General features: G+C 39.1%; 2 protein-coding genes across 9 annotated transcripts in view; one reads left to right on the top strand and one right to left on the bottom strand.

The window, feature by feature from the left end:
• The window catches only part of DOCK1 (dedicator of cytokinesis 1), a 702,192-nt gene that overhangs the window by 369,758 nt on the left and 310,235 nt on the right, over window positions 1–22,199 (bottom strand). The window lies entirely within an intron of this gene.
• INSYN2A (inhibitory synaptic factor 2A) overlaps window positions 1–22,199 on the top strand; it is a 93,854-nt gene that overhangs the window by 18,727 nt on the left and 52,928 nt on the right. For 6 of the 7 annotated variants that reach the window (XM_061635680.1, XM_061635679.1, XM_061635681.1 and 3 more), the window contains 2 exons: window positions 2,854–2,935; window positions 9,526–10,726. In XM_061635680.1, the coding sequence (XP_061491664.1) occupies window positions 2,863–2,935; window positions 9,526–10,726 (1,274 nt within the window). In that variant the 5' untranslated portion in view covers window positions 2,854–2,862. Of the gene's footprint in view, window positions 1–2,853; window positions 2,936–9,525; window positions 10,727–11,172; window positions 11,724–22,199 lie in introns of those variants that run through there. The other variant, XM_061635684.1, reaches the window with a different exon arrangement.

The following is a 22,199-nucleotide window of genomic DNA, read 5'->3' on the forward strand; positions in this document are numbered from 1 at the left end:
AACAAAAGCCGAAACACGTTGGGCTGTTTTATGAAGAAGAAAGTTTTTTATGAAGAAATAAAAAGAAAATACAATAACGTTCATAATTTTTGGTGTATTATATTTATGGTTTTTCAGTAAACCCTCTTTTTCCTCTACTATCAACTGTTCTTTGACCACCAACTGTACTTTTTTATTGCCATGGAGTAGACCTTCCAATAGGCTCTGGACCATGTTCAGTTGGACTCCGATTTTTGCACCAACATTGCTCTAGTTGCCATCTCACTTGTTTCATCACTGCCTAGAAAACCATGGGGCTGGTTTTGCTCCACTCCATGAGAGGGGACACTCAGGAGCAATCGTATCTGTTGTCCTGGCCATTTCTCCATTCCAGAGATCAACCAGGGCTTCAACAGAATTGCCTCCTCAGGTGACAGGAAAATCTCCAAGAGCCCTCAGGAAACCAGCCAGATCCACCAGTCTTCTGGGACAGACAATCTTAATTGGTTCTCCATTCCTGCAGAGCTCTGAGTCTCAGAGAGTCTAAACCCCATCAGGTAGTGATCTGTCCATGACAACAGAACTATATAAATTTCCTCCGCTCCAAGATCCCATCCAGCACAGAAAATGAGTTCCAGAGTGTGTCCAGCAGTATTACTGAGGTCAGATACCACTTGGAACAGACCTATTCTTGTCATGGCAGAGATGAAGTCCTGAGCCATCCCAATAGGGCAGCCTCAGCACAGATGTTGAAGGCCCCCAGCACAACCAGCTGAGGGGACTCCATCAACACCCTGAGACCATCCCAGCTAGCTCAGGAAGGGAGACTGTTAAGCAGCAGCATGGGTACTACACTAACAGAATCCCTATTCTGTCCCAGTAAATAATCTTTGCTGATGCACTACAAATAGCCTGTTAGATCCCAATCTACCATCTGGCCACCCCTGCTCTAATGAAACGCTATCACATTTCAGATGAGAAGGTGTGCCCACTCCTTTAAGCACACCCAAAGACATGTATTCCAAGCAGAACTTTTGATTCCATACACCCCATCCCTCTTTTAAACTATAGCCCCCTATTCCACGCTGCTTTCCAAGCTGCTTTTGAGCTCTTCCAAGTTTCAAAGGCCCTTTTACTCAAGGAACAGGGTCTACCGAAGTCCAAAGCCTCACTGGGCACGCAGAAATCATTACACAGCGTCATGAAGTGTCAGATACTTCAAGGCTGGAACAGGTGACAGCTGGAACAGATGACCTTACTGTACTCAGGCCTCAATCTTATTTAAGCACAGAAAGTGATAGGGGTGCAACCATTTATCAAATGCCATCTGGAGTTTGTTGTTTGTTTGTATCACTCCCTTTCTCCCAGCAGGAGCCCAGGGTGGCAATGTTGTCTCAATGACATTTGGCCAGTTATAAATACTAAGGATCTTGGTCTTCTGACCTTGTCCTGTCAATAGAGCAGGACCATGTGCCTGTTTGAACTTCAAGCTCTAGGTCCAACCCTCTTCAGGTCCAGCTCTTCCCAGTTCCAGTCAAAACAAATGCCCAGCATCTGTAACTTTCCTCATGGCATGGAACAGCCATCCTCAGTCTTAAACTAGACCTGAATGAAACTTGAGGTGTTTTGTTTGCTTGCTTTTGCACACATGCAAGATTTTCCACAAAAATAGATGCCCTTCCATTTGATTTTCTGTAATAGTTTGGCTAGTAGGAGTGGAAGCGTCAGTAGGATAACTATGTGAAACCAAGCCAGTTTCATGAAGCACCTTGAACTGTACAGGAAATGTAAGCAAATCAGTCTGTTCTGAGTAAGCCAGCTGTTACATAGCAGGTTCCACTTGAAAGTCTATCAGTCCTTCAGTGGGTTGTCTGTCCTTTAACGTACTGCAAACAGGAGGATCCATAACATATAGAACATTGTCTGATAAAGTTATAAGGCCTTTTTCTTTGAACAAGAAGCTTCGAACAAAAAAACTACATGCAAATCTACGTGAGCATATGTTGATTACATCCTACTAATTCAAGCATAAGGTTCAATATAGTTCCTAATAAAAATGAGACAAGAGCTGTGAATCGAAAGTATGTTTTCAATAAATGTATGTTTAGGTATCTATGTGGGCCACCATTAGCTTGGCAGCTAATGTCTAATTTATTTTCATTTCTGAAAAGCAACATATATTCACTTCCTAGTTTATAAACTACAAATGGTAAATTGCAAAAAAGTATGACATGTCTGCAAATATAATTCAAAGCTATGATGAGCAGTTCCATCTTGCAAATGAGAAAAATCACATCCAGTTTTTTCAACCTTGAACAATACTAGTTACAACTCTAATGGCAATACATTATGTTTCATGTGGCTTTTTTAGGTTGTTCTAATTCATATGCTATTTCATTTCATATTCAACAGATCTTCAGAATAACTGTTGCAAGTCACTTGCAGACCTTCGAGTAACAAGAGACTAATAAATCTAATTATTAACAACAACAGTTGCTGCTAAGAATGACTTAGCTGCCATCTTGGATTTCTTCTAAAAGAAAATGCACAGGGCTCATTTAATAGATTTTGCATGCATCTGCAAATATCAGGTTATGTTGTACATACTTTTCAAAAATCTTTTAAAAAAAAAATGCATTTCTTATTAAAGTCCAGGCAATTCAAGGGAGAATTTCATTGAATGGGCACAAATATTGCAGTGTCAGAAGACATGGCACAACACTAACGTCACTTTTGCTCTCTTGAAGTGATGGGATCAGTGCTGTCACTCTGTACGTTGGTGATTTTTACCATAGGTAGATTGTAAAACAATATAATGAAGTTCCCTTGAGATAACATACAACCTACTGGTAATGTAATATGCCTGTATTTTAGGTGAGTGGAATGATGGCTAAAGGAGCAGATAATGAGACGTGGAACCTTTCATCTCCAGCCTCACAATCTCTCAATAACAACAGTAAGTAGGCAGCATGCCATTATTAAATTTTAAAAAGATGAAATAATCTTTTAAAATATTTATATGTTGATGATAAAGTCAGGGTAACAGGGTTCACCAGATCCTTATCAACAGTACGGACGATGATAGTTGCTGCACAGGCCATAATATGTAGTGCAGATTTACAAGTCACATACAGTTTGAGTGTAGACAAATAAAATGTCATAGTGCATCAAATAATGTAGAACAGGAGTTCTTATAACTGCATGTGAAAGCTATTGTTAAACGACATAGAAAGCTGCCATGTCACACTAATATGTCCATCTAGACCAATATGGTCTACTCTAACTGCTGGGGTTGTCCAGGGTCTCAGGCAGAGGGGTCTTTTATATCACCTTCTGCCTTCCTTTTAACTTCAAATGCCAAGGGTTGAACCTGGGATGTCCTGCAGACAAAGTATATGGTTCTTCAGCTGCATACTCTTGGAATCACACTGTGAAGCCTCCCTGTAATTTCAGATGTTTGGAGCTAATTATGATTGCCTCTGTCACATACTGAATCATCCGCACACTCAACATTTCTCTCCCATTTATTACTACTTCATAATTTCAGGGCTCAACTCAAGCTCTGAAAGGTTCTAAAGTTAAGATTTGGTGGGCTGTGGTTCACATTAAGCCATATCGCTATATAAATGCAATAAATAAATAAATATCCATGTTCAAACTACTTGAGTCCTTTGGCTAGTGTACATTTAGAACACCATAATTTTTAAATTTTGCATATACCCTCTTACTTAATCAAAAATAGAAAGGATTAAGAAATATATAAGTTGATTTTAGGATTTTCCTGTCATTTATCTTACAGATTTGTCAAAATACTCAAACTGAGAGGTCACTGCACATTTTTTCAGACACAATTTAACAAAAAGGAATGCAATGTAGTGGGTTTCATGGGTTTCTTGCATAATACAGATCACAAAGTTTGAACCACCCATCTCTCATCATAAAGGAATTGCTTGGTTAATATTTCTTATCAGCTTATATTACTGCTGTTATTCTTGACTTTACTACACATAACTAAGCAGAGCACATGCTTTTATTCATTGTTAAAAATAATTCATGCAAAAAAAATTGTGTGCAGAAGGACTGGACAAATTAATTCCCGAGTCTTTTGTGCAACTTGCATGTTCTTAATGGAATACTAAAATCAGGAGTAGCCAACATAGGGCCTTCAAGATGTTGTTGGACTACAGTTCCCATCTGTGTCAGCTGGCATGACCAAGGGTCAAAGATGATGGGAGCTGTTGTCCATCAACAACCGAAGGGTGACCACATTGGCTACCTCTGCCTAAATATATCATCATCTTTTATTGTGAACTGTGGCAAGAGGATCTCTTTTGCAGCCCCATTACAGGGTTTCTGTTAAGAAAAAAGTTGCAGTTATGTTGCAGCTCAGTCGGAACTATTGATACACTAGGTATAAAGGTCTGAGAAAATCAAGATTACATTTAGCAAAACAAAAAAACCCTCTTTTAAACATTTGGCAATATATGCTAAGGGTTTAAATCAAATCTAGTAATAACTCCAAAATCACGAGTTTCCATAGCTAATTAGAACTTTCTAAATATTTTCTACAAATGCATTTAACAATTCTACAGTAAGTGTTCTAAGCTTTATGTTATCACATAAACAGAAAATAGCATGAGAACATTAACAATTTATGACTCATGTTTGAGTTTGCTGTCACCCTCTGAAGTTGACCAAATTCACTTTTCTATTCATACGCTAGCATTTTCTGTAATTAGGAGTCACAATCTACAACAGAAGATGTACATAAAAATCATACTGGAAATGGTAGGATCTGTGCATACAGAATAAAATATTAACTTTCTACATGCAGTAATGGGGCAAAAAGAGACCCTTCCCAGGCCCTTACTTCATCACCCCAATTAACTGTCTGAACAGGACTATAGTCACTAGTGTTTCAGATATAGATATATCTGTCAATAGATCAATAGATATATGCACATACACACTATTGAACATGGTTAAAAAGCATTCTTTACATTAGTTAGAACATTCATGTTAATAGAACCAAGAAATATACCAATAATTTCTAAATTATCAATTTATTACCCATTAAAGGCACTCTATAAATAGTAAATGCAAATATTACTGTACTGTATCATTTACCTTGCCTTATGAAAGAGTAGCATGAAGCCTAACAGAATGTTAATATTGGGTTCTTGTATTAAACCAAATCAACACATTGATGATCCAATATCACTAGCTGGAGATACAAAGCTGTATGTGAAAAGATGCCATCTCTCACACCTTGTGTGTATAGTTGATTTGGTTTGCCTTGACTGCCCTTGTGCTTTTCATAAAATAGGAACAATATTTATAGGTTTCCGAGTGATGTTTTCCATAGTAAAGCATTCTGAGATCTTTGGAGAAAAATCACTATGTAGTAGGAAAACATTATTTAACATACGATTATCAGATCTGAATGTGTGCATCTTAGAAAGCTAAGATTACAGTGCTTGAAAGCCGGTACAGTTTTTAATGATTAGCTACAGCTGTATTTGCCAAGGCAAAAAGAGAAAAAGTATACAAATACTTTAAATGTGGGTGAAAATATGTACTTTGGGGTTTGATCCAGAATTCACTCATGCTAGTGAAGGAGGAAGGCAACTTTGCTGATTCATTCCTCTTCCAGCAGCTCCCAGTGCCAGTAGCATTGGGAACTGCAGAGGAAAGAAAGGGATCAGCAAAAGCCACCTCTGCCAATAGGATTCCTTCACTGCAAAAAAAAGTCTTCTGTCAGCAGGAGTCTTTCTGTCTCCAGAGGGTGAAGCTTGATCCAACCCTCCATCTCTAGAAGGCCTCTCAGACACCATGTTTCAGATTAACCAAATAAATATTTGTGAATCCTAAACCTTTCAAAGGTTAATTCTCTTGATCTGTTGGTTGAGATTCAATGTATCATCTTTGAATCGTGGGTTCATCTTTCAGAGACTATAAGCAAGCACTTAATAGTTTGCTTAGGAGGCAAAACCTTAAGATCAGCTTTCTCCCTTTCCTATCTAACTAGTAATTTATTCTATCCACCATTCTTGCTTCTTAGGAGGTGATCTTATTCTGTTCCTTCTGTGTAGGCCATGTTTATTTGCAACACCTTATTTTTTAGGGAAGCTAAACAACAGGCAACAACCCCCCCCCGTTGTTATTTATTAAATTTATATCCTGCCCTTCCTCCCAGACCAGAGTGGCAAACGAAAACACTAAAAACACTATAAAACATCATATAAAAGACATTAAAAGACATTAAAACAAAACATCTTTAAAAACATATGAAAACAAAACATCACTTAAAAAGCTTGTTGAAAGGAGGTCTTCAGTAGGCGCTGAAAAGATAACAGGGATGGCTCCCTTTAAGGGGAGGGAATTCCAAAGGGTAGGTGCCACCACACTAAAGGTCCGTTTCCTATATTGTGTGGAATGGACCTTCTAATAAGATGGTATCTGCAGGAGGCTCTCACCTTCAGAGTGATCAACTGGGTATATAAAGAATAAGACAATCTTTTCAGGTATCCTAGTCCCAAGCTGTACAGGGCTTTGTACACCAAACCAGAATCTTGAACTTAGCCTGGTAGCTAATGGGCAGCCAGTGCAATTCTTTCAGCAGCGGGATGACATGTTGGCGGTACCCTGCCCCAGTGAGCAGTGATGCCGCCGCATTTTGCACCAGCTACAGCTTCTGGACCAACCTCAAGGGCAGCCCCACATAGAGCATGTTACAGTACTCCAACCTGGAGGTCACCAGTGCATGGACAATGGTGGTCAGGCTATCCCAGTCCAGAAATGGCCAAAGCTGTTTTACGAGCCAAAGCTGGTAAAAAGCATTCCTAGCCACTGAGGTCATCTGGGCCTTTAGCGACAAAGATGGATCCAGCAGCACCCCCAGACTATGAACCTGCTCTTTCAGAGGGAGTACAATCCCATCCAAAGCAGGCAACTGACCAATTATCTGAACTTGGGAACCTCCAACCTACAGTGTTTCCATCTTGCTAGGATTCAGTTTATTGGCCCTCATCCAGCCCACCATCAAGTCCAGGCACCAATCCAGGGCTTGCACAGCCTCTCCCAATTCAGATGTTACAGAGAGATAGAGCTGGTATCATCAGCATACTGCTGACCCTGTATCTCCTGATGACCCTTCCCAAGGGCTTCATATAGATGTTAAACAGCACCAGGGACAAGATGATACCCTGTGGCACCCCACAGCACAACTGCTAGGGAGCCAAAAGACAATCACCCAATGCTATTCTCTGAAAACAATCTTGGAGGTAGGATCAGAACCACTGTAAAACAGTGCCTCCAATACCCAACTCACCAAGTTGGCCCAGAAGGATACCATGGTCAATAGTATCAAAAGCCGCCAAGAGATCAAGTATGAATAACAGGGTCTCACTCCCTCTGTCCTTCTCGCAATAAAGGTCATCCATCAGGGCGGCCAAGCCCGATTCAGTGCCATAACCAGGCCTGAACCCAGAATGGAATGGGTCAAGATAATCTGTTATTCCATTTGCATTGTGTATATTCTATTTTATTTTGAAGATGTACTCTGTAGTAAATAAGTAAGCATTACTTTTTATGATTTTTCAGCTATGCTTTACAACCCACTGCACAACCCACACAAACAATATAAAAAAATGATAAGAAATCAAACATGGCCAAATTCTCTCCTCATACAACCTGGCACAGTTCCTCTGAAATCAGCTTTATTTTCTTACTTCAGCAATCAAAATAAACTTCACCATGCGTATATAACAGCTGTGAGGCAGCATAATAAACTAAGGTGTGGCCCTCTGAGTATTCCCTGAACTGAATAGAGCAGCCACCTGCATCATCTTAGCTACCCTTAATAATTAAACACAATATTAATATTAAATATGCAGCACAAGGCTCCATATTTTGCTATTTATAATTAAGATTTCCTTATTTAAATGACTTCTTATATGAAAAATATGGCATTTGCTACAAAAATTACATAGCATGAAGACAATATTTTCCCTTTTGAACACTAATTCTTTGAGTATTTAAAATTAAATAAATTTGGATGGTTCTATTGCCATGGAACCAATTAATAAGATGCATACATTCAAAACCACTGGCTTTGCTTTCAGGGAAATAAAGCTTTTTTAAAAAATCTAGATGACTGCTCAAGCATAGCAATGTATCTCCTAAAATTATTCCTCCCTATCTGATGCATCACACAACAAAACCCCACTTAGCTCCATTCTAGTCACATATGCACATCTGCTCACACTAAAACACTTAGACTTTATAGAAAGGTGTTTATGTGGTTGGTATTCTTTCCAAATGTTAATGATGAAATTATCAAAAATTCAGTACAGCTAACTGAATTCTAAATCTAATAAATGAAAGACCGTTAAAGAGACAGAACATTGCCTAAAAGAAATACAGCATCATTCAATAAAAATCATTCTGCACAACAAAAATAGCCCCCTTTGAATGCTGGAACTTTAAAAAGCTCCAGGGGCACATAACATTCTTTATCAGTCTTGCAGTTCATATTCATAACTACCCCTCAAGAAGGAAAAACTGTTATTCCCATATTACAGGAGAACACATAGTTGACTGTATCCAGCAGCTGTAGTGATTTGCCCAGGTTCCACTACTCTCACTGACATATGTATAAGGAGAGACTACCCAATCCATTTAATCATTATGGAGAATGCCAGGCATTTACCCCTTTTTGCATACATAGCACTTTCATGGCGATGGTTGCTGATTCATTAGCATCCATATGACAGTAATTTGAGACAATTTGCTGGTGTAGTGGTAGCATTGTGAGCCAGTTTAAAAGTCTCCCCTGCTATGAACACACTAGGTGGTCTTACACAAACTACTATTTAACGGACAGCCTAACCTAGTTAGTTTTTAGTACATTTTTGTTGCACTGTACCTCCAAGAAGCTCAATGTAACATACACAGTTCTCTCTGGCCTCCTTCTCCCAATACACACACTTTGATCTCCCCAAGCTTGAGAAAGAGAACGACTCATCCAATATCATTTAGCAAACCTTTAGCAGGGATTTGAAATGTCCCAACTCCAACGCACTATCTCAGTCTTCCCCAACCTGTTTCTCTCAAGAGGTTTTGGACTTCAACTCCCATCATCCTTCATTACTGGCTGTGCTGGCTGGGGCTGATGAAAGACGTAGTCTCAATCATCTAGGGGACACTGGTTGGAAAAGGCTGTTCTATCTAATATACCACACTGGTGGTGTTCACTGTGATGGTAATAATACTGATATTACAGGAGTGTTGCAAGGGTTGCTAAGATCACATAAAGAGATTTGGACACTCTAAAGAGGTAAACAATTACCAAGTTTTTTCATCCTCATCAAGGCCACATTTTCCACACATACTACAGAACACACACATATATATGGGGAGTTTTCCCCCCAAACAGATAGAAGCACCTAACCTTATTTATTTCCTTCAAAGTTTCAGATATTTGTATTAAAACACCCACAAATGTACTGCAATAAAATTCTTCCTAAAAACTGTTTCTGAATACAGGACCCATGGAGAGTCAGGAAACCAGTAAGTGCTTGCTTACAGCCTCTGAAAGTGAAGTTGATCCAGCAACATCCCTTGCCTTAGAGATGAAATATGCACTGGATCCGAACCGGCAGATCAAGAAAAGAAACAAAGCCCTGCAGGTGAGATTCAAAGACATCTGTGAGGCCCAAAACGAGCAGAGGGACAAACAGCTCTCTACGTTACAGCAGAGTGACAAAAAGGAAGCAAAGCCCATCTCTTACAGAGCAGCTTACCGAAAATACATGACAGTGCCTGCCCGGAGATCAATCCCTAATGTTACTAAAAGTACAGGAGTTCAGACTTCGCCTGACCTTAAAAAGTGTTACCAGACTTTCCCTTTAGACCGAAAAAAGGGGAGTATCATCAAAAGCATAGCTTCTGTTGACACTTTTCCAAGTCAAAACAATGGATTCCTAATAGATGTTAAAGATAAAGACAGCAAAATCTCAGGGGAGGTTGCTCAATGTAGCAAGGAAGTTGCTGGATTTGTGACAGCTGAGTTTATTTCACATACTAATGAACGCATGAATGCAATACAGCAGCCTTCTAGTGACAACAGTTCAGAGACATGTAGAATCACTGATTTGCACAGCTGTACTAAAGAACCTCCTTCTCTTCAAAACTCAGCAGCTTCTGTTTTAGAAGAGCCTGATTACCAGCTGCATGACAAAGCAAAACACCACAGTGGGCCACTGGGGAATGAGGAGGCTAATCCATCCACCCATGGAAAAGTGTTCAAGACAGAAATAGCTTCTGTCTATTTGCCTGCATCCGGTTCACACATCTCACAGACTGACCTGCAAAATTCTGCAGCAGGGAATGACTGGTCTCTGTGTCCAACCGAGAAGGACAAAAAAAGAACAGTGCATCTTAATGGTCTGCAATCACATGCTGTAAGTGCAGCTCAGGCCTGTTCAATGCAGGCACAGTGCCAAACAACTGAATGTAATGAACAGACCCTTCAGATACATGTTTCACCTATGGAAGGAAAACAACCTTGTCAGACAGCAGTTGCTGTTAGCGAAGGATGCCAACAAATTGTGCCTCACACAGAAGTGGTAGACTTGAAAGCACAGCTACAGATGATGGAGAACTTGATCAGCTCAAGTCAGGAAACCATAAAGGTCTTGTTGGGTGTTATTCAGGAGCTGGAAAAAGGAGAAGCTCATAGGGAAGGGTAAGTTGATTTGGGAATCTTTCTTAATATGCATGATCACCTTACTTGCTTATATGAATTCTACTAAACAATTTAGAGTTTAATTTGTATGTTTATATGCCCTTGTATTCTTACTTCAGATGTGTTGGAACAGCTGTAAAAAGTACATTCAACTGCACATGCATCATCTGGCTGTATTAGTTTGGAGTATTTTTATTTATCTGCAATAGATAATTCAGTGTCCAGCTTGACACTAACATACTAATGCTGCAGATGACCTTCATTCTATTTCATTTTGTTTCTAATGCACATATAATAAATTAGCATTTGGAACAAATGTGCTCCTAAAATAAGCATGCTTTTGACAGCAACTCAAATGATTCTGAAGAATAATGAAATAAAAATATAATCTCACTTATTTAAATATCTCAAATTTATAGTAAAGTCAAGAAATCTTTGTCTGCTAGGCAAACAGGAAAGCATTCAATAGAAGGCTGAAACTGTCCAAAATATACGGCAGCATCATTTGACAGAAATGGAATGCAAAGAGTATTTTAAACATGGACGCATGTGGTCCTGCTTTTGTTGTACAATTTTCTATAAAAGTATTACTCAGATCTATTTGTACAAGCATAGCTATTTACTCAGACTCAACTAATTAAGTCTTTATCTGATAATTGCAACTTTTGTGTTTTTGGCATCTTGTATGCATTCCCTTCCTTCACCCCTTTAAAGATGTGTTGTCTTCATTTGCTAGTTAATTCAGTGGCTGCATTCTAAAGCACATACACTTTTCAAATTAATGATTGTATGTTTCAAACACTTCCATACTTTCTAACTGTTCTGTATAGCTCTTGTTTCTCCCACTCTAGTAAACATGCCCTTTGACTCTACACTGAAAGTATCAATATGTACAGTATCAATATGTACTTGCTTTGTTCATGGATTCTGATGCTGCTGTCACCCTAAGTAAGCAACTAAATAGTGTACGTTAAGTATATAATCATTTATGAAAATGGAAACAGGTTGTTCTCTGGAATAAAGTCATTAACATTTGAACCAAAAATTGCTTGGTGTATCAGCTTTACAGAATTTATTTAAATGTACACAGCCTACCGTATCCCCGGTGGTCAGGTTACATTACACAATTTTCAATACAGCAAGATTAATTTCCTGCTTTTAGCTGCTTCAATGTGAACTTTTTTTTGCTGCCTATCCTTTGTGAATATATACAATAATTCATGCCTATAATTGGTGGTGATGGATTTCTCAGCATAACTATTTTGCTGCTTTTCTACAAAGGAGAAATCATATCAAAGTTTTGTTGCTTATGAAAAAAGATACTTTCTTTTGGTATCTTTATGATCGGGAGAGAGTTTAAAAAGTACTTAAGCTGCAATCTTATATTCACTTATCCCCACTGAATAGGATTTACTTTTGGGTAGACATGTATAGGTGCTGTTAATCTCTAAAATTAGGCATGAAGACTATCTTATAAAATGCAGATGAACAATATAGAAGACAACTACCATTTTGGGGTTTTCAAACTATTTGTCATACAAGCCATTATCCATCTCCAAAATCTGTGACAGGTTGTTTCATTTAAAACCTCAGCTTTCAAATAATGAATGCATTTCTCTTAGATCAGTACATTTTCAACTTAGTCAGAAACTCATCTATTCAGTGATGTCCCCTCAGTTTAATTGATTATCAGTGGATGATTGATCAGTATGCAAGTTTTTAAGGGTCACAGAACATTTCTTCAGATAGATTGCTACCTCACCGTTCTCATTCTACTTGGCTGAAGTATTCTGTGAAAGCTTAAAGCTATCACCATGCATTTGCTAATATCACCAGACTTCGTTAGACAGTTTAGCTTGAATACTTTCCCTCATTATTGTTAAATATTTTAACCCTGCTCTTCTGCTCATAAAGCATCTTATATTAAAAGAAGTACAGTGCAACTAACTACAATACTCATAACAATTTCAAAATTTAAATTTAAGCACAATGGGTGTTATTCAGTGCTAGCCCTGCTCAGAGTGGACCCACTGAAGCTAATATACATGATTTGGTTCATTAATTTCAGTGGGTCTACTCTGACTAGGATTTAGCTAAATATAACCTAATATCAACTACTCTAAACACAATTAAATTAAAAGCCATTTTAAAATAGTTATATATTACTGGACTGTTAAAATTAAAATGTTTTCAGTTGCTATCTAAATGACAGAAAAATGAAAGCCTAATGAACTTCCATCAGGAGGGCATTCCTGAGATATGGCACCATTACTGATGAAGCCCTGTCTCACAGCCCAAGATGATGCTTTAACGAGTAGAGCCTCCCAGGCTGATCTTAAAGCCCACGCAAGTATATATGAGAGCGGACTGACCTTCATGTAACTAGCTCTAAGACCATTTACAGCTTACAAGACTAAAACCAACACTTTAATTTTCACCCACAAATATATACATAACCACTATAGTTTAAACAAGAATGGGGTATTCTCTTGATTTTTGGGTGCTACACCAAAGTCTAAGATCCTCCGTGGCGCAGAGTGGTAAGCGGCGCTAAGGCAGCCGAAAGCTCTGCTCATGGCCAGAGTTCGATTCCAATGGAAGGAGGAAGTCGAATCTCCAGTAAAAGGGGTTGAGGTCCACTCAGCCTTCCATCCATCCATGGTCGGTAAAATGAGTACCCGGCATATGCTGGGGGGTAAAGAAAGGCCGGGGAAGGAACTGGCAATCCCACCCCATATGCTGGGGGGGTAAAGAAAGGCCGGGGAAGGAACTGGCAATCCCACCCCATATGCTGGGGGGTAAAGAAAGGCCGGGGAAGGAACTGGCAATCCCACCCCATATGCTGGGGGATAAAGAAAGGCTGGGGAAGGAACTGGCAATCCCACCCCATATATACGGTCTGCCTAGTAAACGTCGCAAGACGTCACCCTACGAGTTGGAAACAACTCGCACTACAAGTGCAGGGACACCTTTACCTTTACACCAAAGTCCACCCAATGCATTTTCGATCAATATACTTTCCCAAGCTGTTTTTAAGGACATAGCAATGCAGTAGTCCAGCAGAAAATATCACAGCAGTCCAGTCTGAAAGTAACCAGATTGAACTCAATGGGACTTAATCCAAGGTAAGTATGTCTAGAAGTATAGCCTAAAGGATTGATAACTGAAGTTAGGCCACAACCTGTCACACACTTGTGATTAAAGCTCCTCCCCACAAGTGCAAAACCTTATTCCAGGGTGGAACACAATATACCAATTAACAATGCAGCCTCAATATAACCATAGCACACAATGACGACAGCAGCAGATAAGCTATACTTAAATTGCTGAGTGAATAAAAGTACCTAAAAGATAATGATGTTGGTACCAGGCAAGACTCTCCAAGCAGGGCATTCTATAACTAGGGCACCTCAGCAACAGAAAAGCATAACCAGCCATTGAATAAGCCATTTAAACCACATATTCCAGAGGTTTTGAAACTTTCCTTCAGGGAACCCTTTCCAAATGGCTTTTTTATGCAAAACCAGTGTTGGCAATTCTGACATGTTGCAGTGAGTTCTGGAGCCGGTGATCATGTCAAACTGTATTGTCATGTGTGAACAACACACGCCATAAAAACATGCTGAACACTTAACTGAAAGAGCACCCTGCAGTGGGGCAAGCTGTCTTTGAAAATAAGTTGTTTGCTATTACCAATCTTCTCCTTGAGGAAACCCTACTAAGCTTCCCCAAGAATTCCCAAAAAATGTCTGAGCACCACCGATTTAAGCTAATTTCCTTCAGTGAAGTAGAATTCTTCCCATGCAACAGAACATTCCACATTGTTCAGGTTTTACCAAGACTAGGGATTGGTTAGAAATTCAATTCAGTTCTCATTTCAAGCCAAATCTATCAAATTTGCACTTTCCAAAACAATATGAGAACTGAAACAGCCATCCTTTGATATTTGCATTTATTCAAATTTTGCAGTGCAGTTCACCAACCAACCAATGTTTACAAAAATGCATATATTAGGGTAAAGTGTGTATAAAAATGTATATATTCATGAAAATACATACAAATACATACAAATTTTACAATTTTACAAATTGTAAAATACATACAAAAATGCATTATATGACAAGAAATTGCTTACAAATATGTGTACATTAGTCAAAACTGTCTACAAAAATGTGTTTATTAGGAGAAATTCACCAAAAAATTGCAAATTGCTATAGAAATGTGGAGAATGGAATATAAGTTTCTCATAAATGAGAAACTGACAGACAACTGAAACTGACAGATCATTCCATCCCTAACCAAGACATAGGCAAAAAAGACAGTTCTGTCCCCAGGAGATATTGGCTAGCTGCTAAAAAATGAAAATTATATTCTAAAGTAAAATGTACACATTTGCCATGGAAAACTCTAAATACTATACTTTCTTTGGATGGAATTGAGGGGCAAAGCAATACTACTCTCCAGATCCACTAGCTAGAGGTGGTTAAGATGGAATAGACTGCCTCTCTGCCAGCAAATGTTTTGTCAGTAGAGAAGCACATATGTCAGAGGGCTGCACTGTATGTGTGGAATGCTAGAGGTCCTTTAGGCAATGTTAGGCCCCAAAACGGGTTTAGGAAAGGGTGGATGCAAGGCCCCTTCATTTATCAAAGAGGCCTAAAGGCACCACACACGCACCCGTTTCCCGCATTGGAACCCATGAGCCTTGAAGCGTACTTTTATAGGCTAGTGCTTACCTTTACAGCCCTCAACGGCTTGGAATCCAAATAAATGAAGAAGTGCCTCTTCCCATACCAGCATCTTAAGATCTTTTGGAGAGGCTCTGCTCTAAGTACCCTCTTTAGCAAAGGTATGCTTTGCTTCTACCAAGGACAGGGCCTTTTCTGTGGTGGCACCCCAACTTGATTGGAATTGTGTCCTATTGAATTATATCCAATTCAATTTTCAGCTTTTAGGGTTTTTGTTTTGTCTTCTATTTTTTATGCTTCTTTGTTATTTTTAAGTTTTGTGAATTTTATTCATACTTTTGTAAGCTGTCCTAGAATCTTTTGATGAAGAGTCACTAAGAAATATTTTAAATTATTTTTAAAAATCATTGTCTTTAAAAAAAAAACAGCACAAAACATTTGCACAAGGAAGAAGATGCTAAAGTCTGCCTCCTACAGTCCAACCCTGTTACTCTTACTCAGTCTCTCACTGGCTTTCAATACCATTGGCCATAGTATCCTCCAGAATTGCCCATTAAGAATGGGTGTTGGAGGCACTGTATCACAGTGGTTCCATTGCGTTCCTCCTACCTGTGGGGTCAAGTCCAGACAGTGGCATTTTATCCCCAGTGCTATTTAACATCTAAATGAAACTGGAGTTATCTTTAGGAGTTTTGGAACACAGTGGCATCAGTACGCTGATGACCCACAGGTCTACTTCTCCATAACATCTGAATCAGGAGTAGCTGTGCAAGCCCTGGGCCCGTACCTGAATGCAGTAGTGGACTGGATGAGGGCCAAAAAACTGAGTTTGAATTCTAGGAAAATTGATACTTTGTGGGTAGGTGGTTCCCATGTCTGGAAGATAGGCCAACTGCCTGTTCTGGGCAGGGTTGCTCTCCCTCTGAAGGCGCAGGTACATAATTTGGGGGTAATCCTGGATACATCTTTGTCATCAGAATCCCAAGCAATGGCGTCTAATGACAAAGAAGCCCTGTAGCTGTAAGTACTTGTACCAGCTTCATCTGGTATGCGAGCTACGGCCATATCATTTGCATTTTGGAAAGCCACTTTGAGCATATTTGTATGGAAAAGTGGCATATAAATTCAAGTAATAATTAATAAATAAATATCTGGATCAGGTTAGCCTGGATAATGTAGTCTACGGGTTCCCAAACAATCTTCATTCAGGTGGTCCATGGCATGTCCACACTGAATATTCATATTGATTTTTAATTGTATTTTATTGCTTCTTTTATTCCTTATGTTGTATTTTATATTAGAATTTGAAGTCTATAGAATGCAAACTGTAATATAATAGAAGAAAATACAACAGAAGCAATAAAAGAAGAAATAAAAATACAATAAAAAATCTTACACATCTAGCACATTGCATTTCAATTACTACAACAGGCAGAAAAATCATTAAGTGGTCCACCAAGACCCTTAGTAATTTTCAAGTGGTCTATGGGGAAAAAGATTTGCTGTAGCCCATGCATTCATAACATCAAGACTGGATTATTGTAATGTGCTCTATGTGGAACTGTCCTGCAGCGGCTAGATTGCTGATTAGGACACAAGCTGATAGCATGCAACAAAGGTTCTTATATAACATTCAAAGCCCTCTACAGCTTGGGTACAGGATATCTCAGGGACCACTTGTGCCCTTTTATCCCAGCTCAATCACCAAGCTCGTATAGAGGAGTGCTGTTAGTTATTAACAAAAGCCTAAAAACACATCTTTTCAGATAAAAGACAGATCTTACATATCATGTCCCACTTAATAAGGTCACAAATGCCTGAAATCTTTCAAATTAAGGGCAAAAAGTGCAAGAAAAGAGACAAGCCTTTGCCTGGCATCTAAAAATAGATATTGTGCCAGGCATGAATCCCTGGATAGATCATTCAACAAGCGGGGGGGGCATGGAAAAGTCCCATTCTCATGTTGCCACCCTCCAGGTCTCACATGAAGAAAGGCCTCAAATGATGATCATAGGGTCTCGGTTGATTCAAGTAGGGAGAGGCATATTGGGTTCCTGAGCTGATGGAAGCCTCTCCATGCAACCGAGGCCACTTGAACCTCAAGCAACAGTAATGGATCCAAAAGTACTTCCAAGCTATGTATCTGCTCCTTTAGAGGGAATGTAACCCCATCCAGAGTATGCCATATTCTATCGATCCGATCTAGGGAACCACCCACGAACAGTGCCTCAGTCTTGTCGGGATTAACCTTCAGGTTATTGACTCTCATCCAGTCCATTACCAAGGCAAGACATCGATCTACCGCATCCACTGCCACACCTGCAGAAATAAATGACTTGCAACCTCCATATTTCTGAAACTTGACTGGTGTGAACTAGAAGTTGGCCATTTGGTATTGCCAGTTCCATGCTATGGAATACTCTTCCAGCAGAAATTTGGCAGGCATCCTCGCTGCTAATTTTCATCTCTTGAAGACATTTTATGCAGGCAGGCCTATTAAGTTGTTTAAACCTTTTCAAGATAAGCCAGTCATTTTTATTATTATTTTGCATTGTTGTTGTATTGTTTTATGCTGTTTTTTTTGTAGTTGCCTATTTTGCTGTACACCAACTTGATATTTTATACAAGTGAGTGGTCTATAAATAATAATGTCAGACAACATACTACTGCTTCTTCTTGTAGGTTTAGCTACCAGGGCTGGGCAAAATGTGTAGACCCCTGGTGAAAGTTCTACACACATGTATCTATTACAGAAAAGATTAAGGTAGCCAATGCAAGATTTTTCAATGACATTAATATCAGAGGATTATTTTATTTATTTAATTACATTTGTATCGCACCTTTCTTCCAAGGAACTCAGCAGTTTACAGGATTCTCTCCTCTCTCCATTTTATCCTCACACAACCCTGTTGGGAAGGTTAGGCTGAATAACGGGCCCAAAGTCACTCAGGGAGATTCATCACTGAGCGGGGATTTGAACTCTGATATCCCAGGTCCTAGTCCAACACACCGACAACCACACAACACTACCTTTAGTAGAGTTGCCATATTCCAGTTCCACAAATCCGGGCAGCCCAATTTGCCTATTATGCAAATTATTTGCTAATTATGGAAATTAAGCATATTAATAGTTGCATTGTCCAGTTATTTTGTTTTTGTACCTAGCAATTACCAACAAAAACTGAAGGAAGATTTTTTTTAATGTACATTTTCAGCCTTAAATGCCTAGGCTCTAGTTTCCAACACTATGGAATATGGCAACCCTACTTAGGGTATTAATTAGCCACACACTTTGGATAAAATTCCATTAGGTAGTTTTCAATCTCCACATTTGTGCAGTCGGATTTTATGCACATTTACTTGGAGGTAAGTCCAACTGACTTAAATGGGTTTAGTCACAAACAAGTGATAGGCTTGCTGCCTTATTCAGGAGCCAGGAGAGGCTTATTTCCTAGTGAATGTGTTGAGAATTGCAAGCCAACAGTCAGAGCCCATTCAAGTTTACTCAGAAATAAGTCCCACTTTGTTCAATAGGACCTACTCCCTAGTAAGGAAGCAACCTTATTCACAGCTAAACCTCATTTAGCAATTTACCCTTCACAGAGCTTCAGTTCGCAGCACCCTGGGAACTACAATTCCCAGGATTCTTTGGGGAGAAAATGTGCTTTATGTGTAGGCAGCATTACTTACAAGTCAACGTGCACAGCCACACACTGCACACACGTTCCGAGGACTGAAGCCAGCCCCATGGTATGCATGTTTACTCAGAAGTAAATGTTAGTTCAGTAGGTGTACTCCCAAGTAACTGTGTAGAATTACATTATAATATACACGTTTACTATTCAGTAAGGTCTACTAGGCTCAATTTGGGTTACTCTCAAGCAAGAGAGCACAGGATTGGTGCCTGCTTGTCAGAACGAAGATTCTAACCAAGAGGTGGCCAATCTGTGGCTCTCCTGAACCTGCATGACTACAACACCTATCATCCCTTAACATTGGCCATTCTGGCTGGGGCCAAGGGAGTTGGAGTCCAAGAACATCTTAAGGCCCACAGGTTAGTCACCCCTTTTCTGAACCATGTGGTAATTTGTGACCATTTTACATAAAAAAGTATCTGGGGGATTATATTATGCACATGTTTTGAGTTTTCCCATCTCTAAACCGTATTTGAAAGCTGATACAAAACCTCTGAGGTACAGCAGTTAATGATTTACAAAGCATTCTTCTTCTTATCTCTCATAGTATGTATATTTGAACACCTACAGTTTATTTTGTTCTATACAGACAGTTACTCAGCTATGGTCCGAGTAGAGGATGTAAGATACTATTAAATCAGAGTAGACTATTTAATGGGAAAGTGATGTATTTTAATACCAATAGTTATTTTTGCATATAACTTTTTTTAAAAATAAGTTGTATGAAATGAAACCTAAGGCTGTAATGAAAAAAAGGGTCTTATGGTTACTTGAATTTCTAAGGTAGAATACTTTTCATATATTTTATTTATTTATTATTTGATTTATATCCCACCCTTCCTTCCAGCAGGAACCCAGGGTGGCAAACAAAAGCATTAAAACACTTTAAAACATAACGAAAACAGACTTCAAAATACATTGAAACAAAATATCTTTAAAAACATTTTTTTAAAAGCTTCCAAGACATCTTTTTTTAAAAAAGGTTAAAAACGTATTGTTTTTTTTAAAAAAGGTGTACAAACTTATTAAAAAGCAATTCCAACACAGACGCAGACTGGGATAAGGTCTCAACTTAAGAGGCTTGTTGAAGGAAGAAGGTATGAAAAGGAAAGGCTGGAAAGAGATTACACCGCAGGAGTAAGATTTTAAACAACTAAGCTATAGAATCCAGCAAAAGCAGCATGCTCCTATAAACACTAGCAATAACTTTAAGACTTATTCATGGAAAGTTTATTCTCCCAATGGGAGAATTCGTGATAATGGACATCTCCCTGAAAGACAGCTTGCCCACTACTGCTCATCTTCCCACGATTCACAAATGCAAAGATTTGTTCTCAAATCATACACAACAGAACTGAGGCCTAACATGGTTACTTAACACTCCATGTGAATCAACTGTGCAATCCATTCCCCAGAATCTCTTTCCACGTGCATGAATTCCACATCAAACATGTGTGCTTCACTTGCAGTCAAGTCCATGTGGAAAGGTTGAAGCATACAAAACAATGAACTACAGCCTATCCTGGCAAATAAAAAAAATCTATCATTAAACGAGACATGTATTAACCAAGTTGCCTGGTAGCTAGAGCAGGAATTCCATATAGGCAAGTGAACTGGCTGGCAGAGGAGGAACACCCCTTCTTTACCAGCCTTCTGGATTTCAGCGCTAGACACAGAGAAATAAAAGATCTTTCCTCTCCTACCAGCACAGAAACTCAGTGGGCTGGCAGAGGAGAGATGGAGTGATCTTTCCCTCCTCTGCAAGTTCACTTTGTAGAAGCCTTGGGGGGCAGGAAACTAGCTTGCTGAGGGGTTAAAAACCTGTATTTCATGGCTTTATCTTCTCCATGGCTAGCATGAAAACACAGATAGGCTAGCCTCTTAGTAGACTAGGGCGTGGTTTTTTTGTTTCATTTTGTTTGGGGGCAGGTCAGTAATTTATTTTGGGGGCTTCTATACAAGGCTGTATTAAACCTCAGGCTGGGATGAACAAAAGTAGGCTAAGTCAGTGGATGACTTTTGCACTACAGAAATACCAGGTTGGGAGGTGGGAAGATTTATGTGAATACAAGTGACAACAGTATATGGCTAAGAAAAGAACTTGGGCACAGAGTTCACCAAAACCATCTTATCAGGAGGTCCGTTCTGCACAATATAGGAAACAGACCTTTAGTGTGGTGGCACCTACCCTGTGGAATTCCCTCCCTTTGAATATTAGGCAGGCGCAATTTCTGCTATCTTTTCCGCGCCTTTTGAAGACTTTCCTCTTTCAACAAGCCTTTTATGTTGAGACCTATCCCAGTCTGCATCTGTGTCAGAATTGTTTAATATGTTTTTTAGTAATGTTTTTAACCCTTTCAAAGGTTTTTTTAAAAAATGTTTTTAATGCTGTTTTGTTTTAATGTATTTTAAGATCTGTTTTTATGATGTTTTAAAGTGTTTTAGTGCTTTGTTTGCCACCCTGGGCTCCTGCTGGGAGGAAGGGTGGGATACAAATTAAATAAATAAATAAATAAAACCTATTTCTGACAGTTACATGGCTTTAATAACACATTAAAGCTTAGTGCCTTATTATCTTGCACTGCAAGAGGTGGGGCAAACTGTCCAACTGTTAATTCCATTTTGTGGCTCTCTCCCACGCCTCTCCACAAAATCCTCTTCGCTGCCTATCTGAAGTAGTTGGATTCCAAAACACTATTCAATCCAAAAGAACCAGAATCAGTTTCAAAGAGCCATCTCGATATCATTAGCTAGATAGTCTCTCTTGCATTCAGATTGTAATGAATGATCAAAGTGGCAGTCTATGCCCATACCAGTGCTATCATCTTGGATACTGATATCTAGATTCAGTATGAGAAACTCCATGACAGCTGCTGCTTATGACCAAGGCAAACCAATAGAGCAACTATTATAAGTAGTGTTTCATATGGCAAAAGCCCTTTTTGGTAAACGAGGAAATAAGGAATTTGTTCCAACTGGGTAAAATACAACAAAAAACTTGGATTACTGATTAGCCTCTCCCTTACAAAATATAGTAAGATATACCATCAGCCTGCTGAATACATTATATAGCCATGCCACCATTTCCTG

Source organism: Rhineura floridana, chromosome 7, assembly GCF_030035675.1.
Source record: "Rhineura floridana isolate rRhiFlo1 chromosome 7, rRhiFlo1.hap2, whole genome shotgun sequence".
NCBI lineage: Eukaryota > Metazoa > Chordata > Lepidosauria > Squamata > Rhineuridae > Rhineura > Rhineura floridana.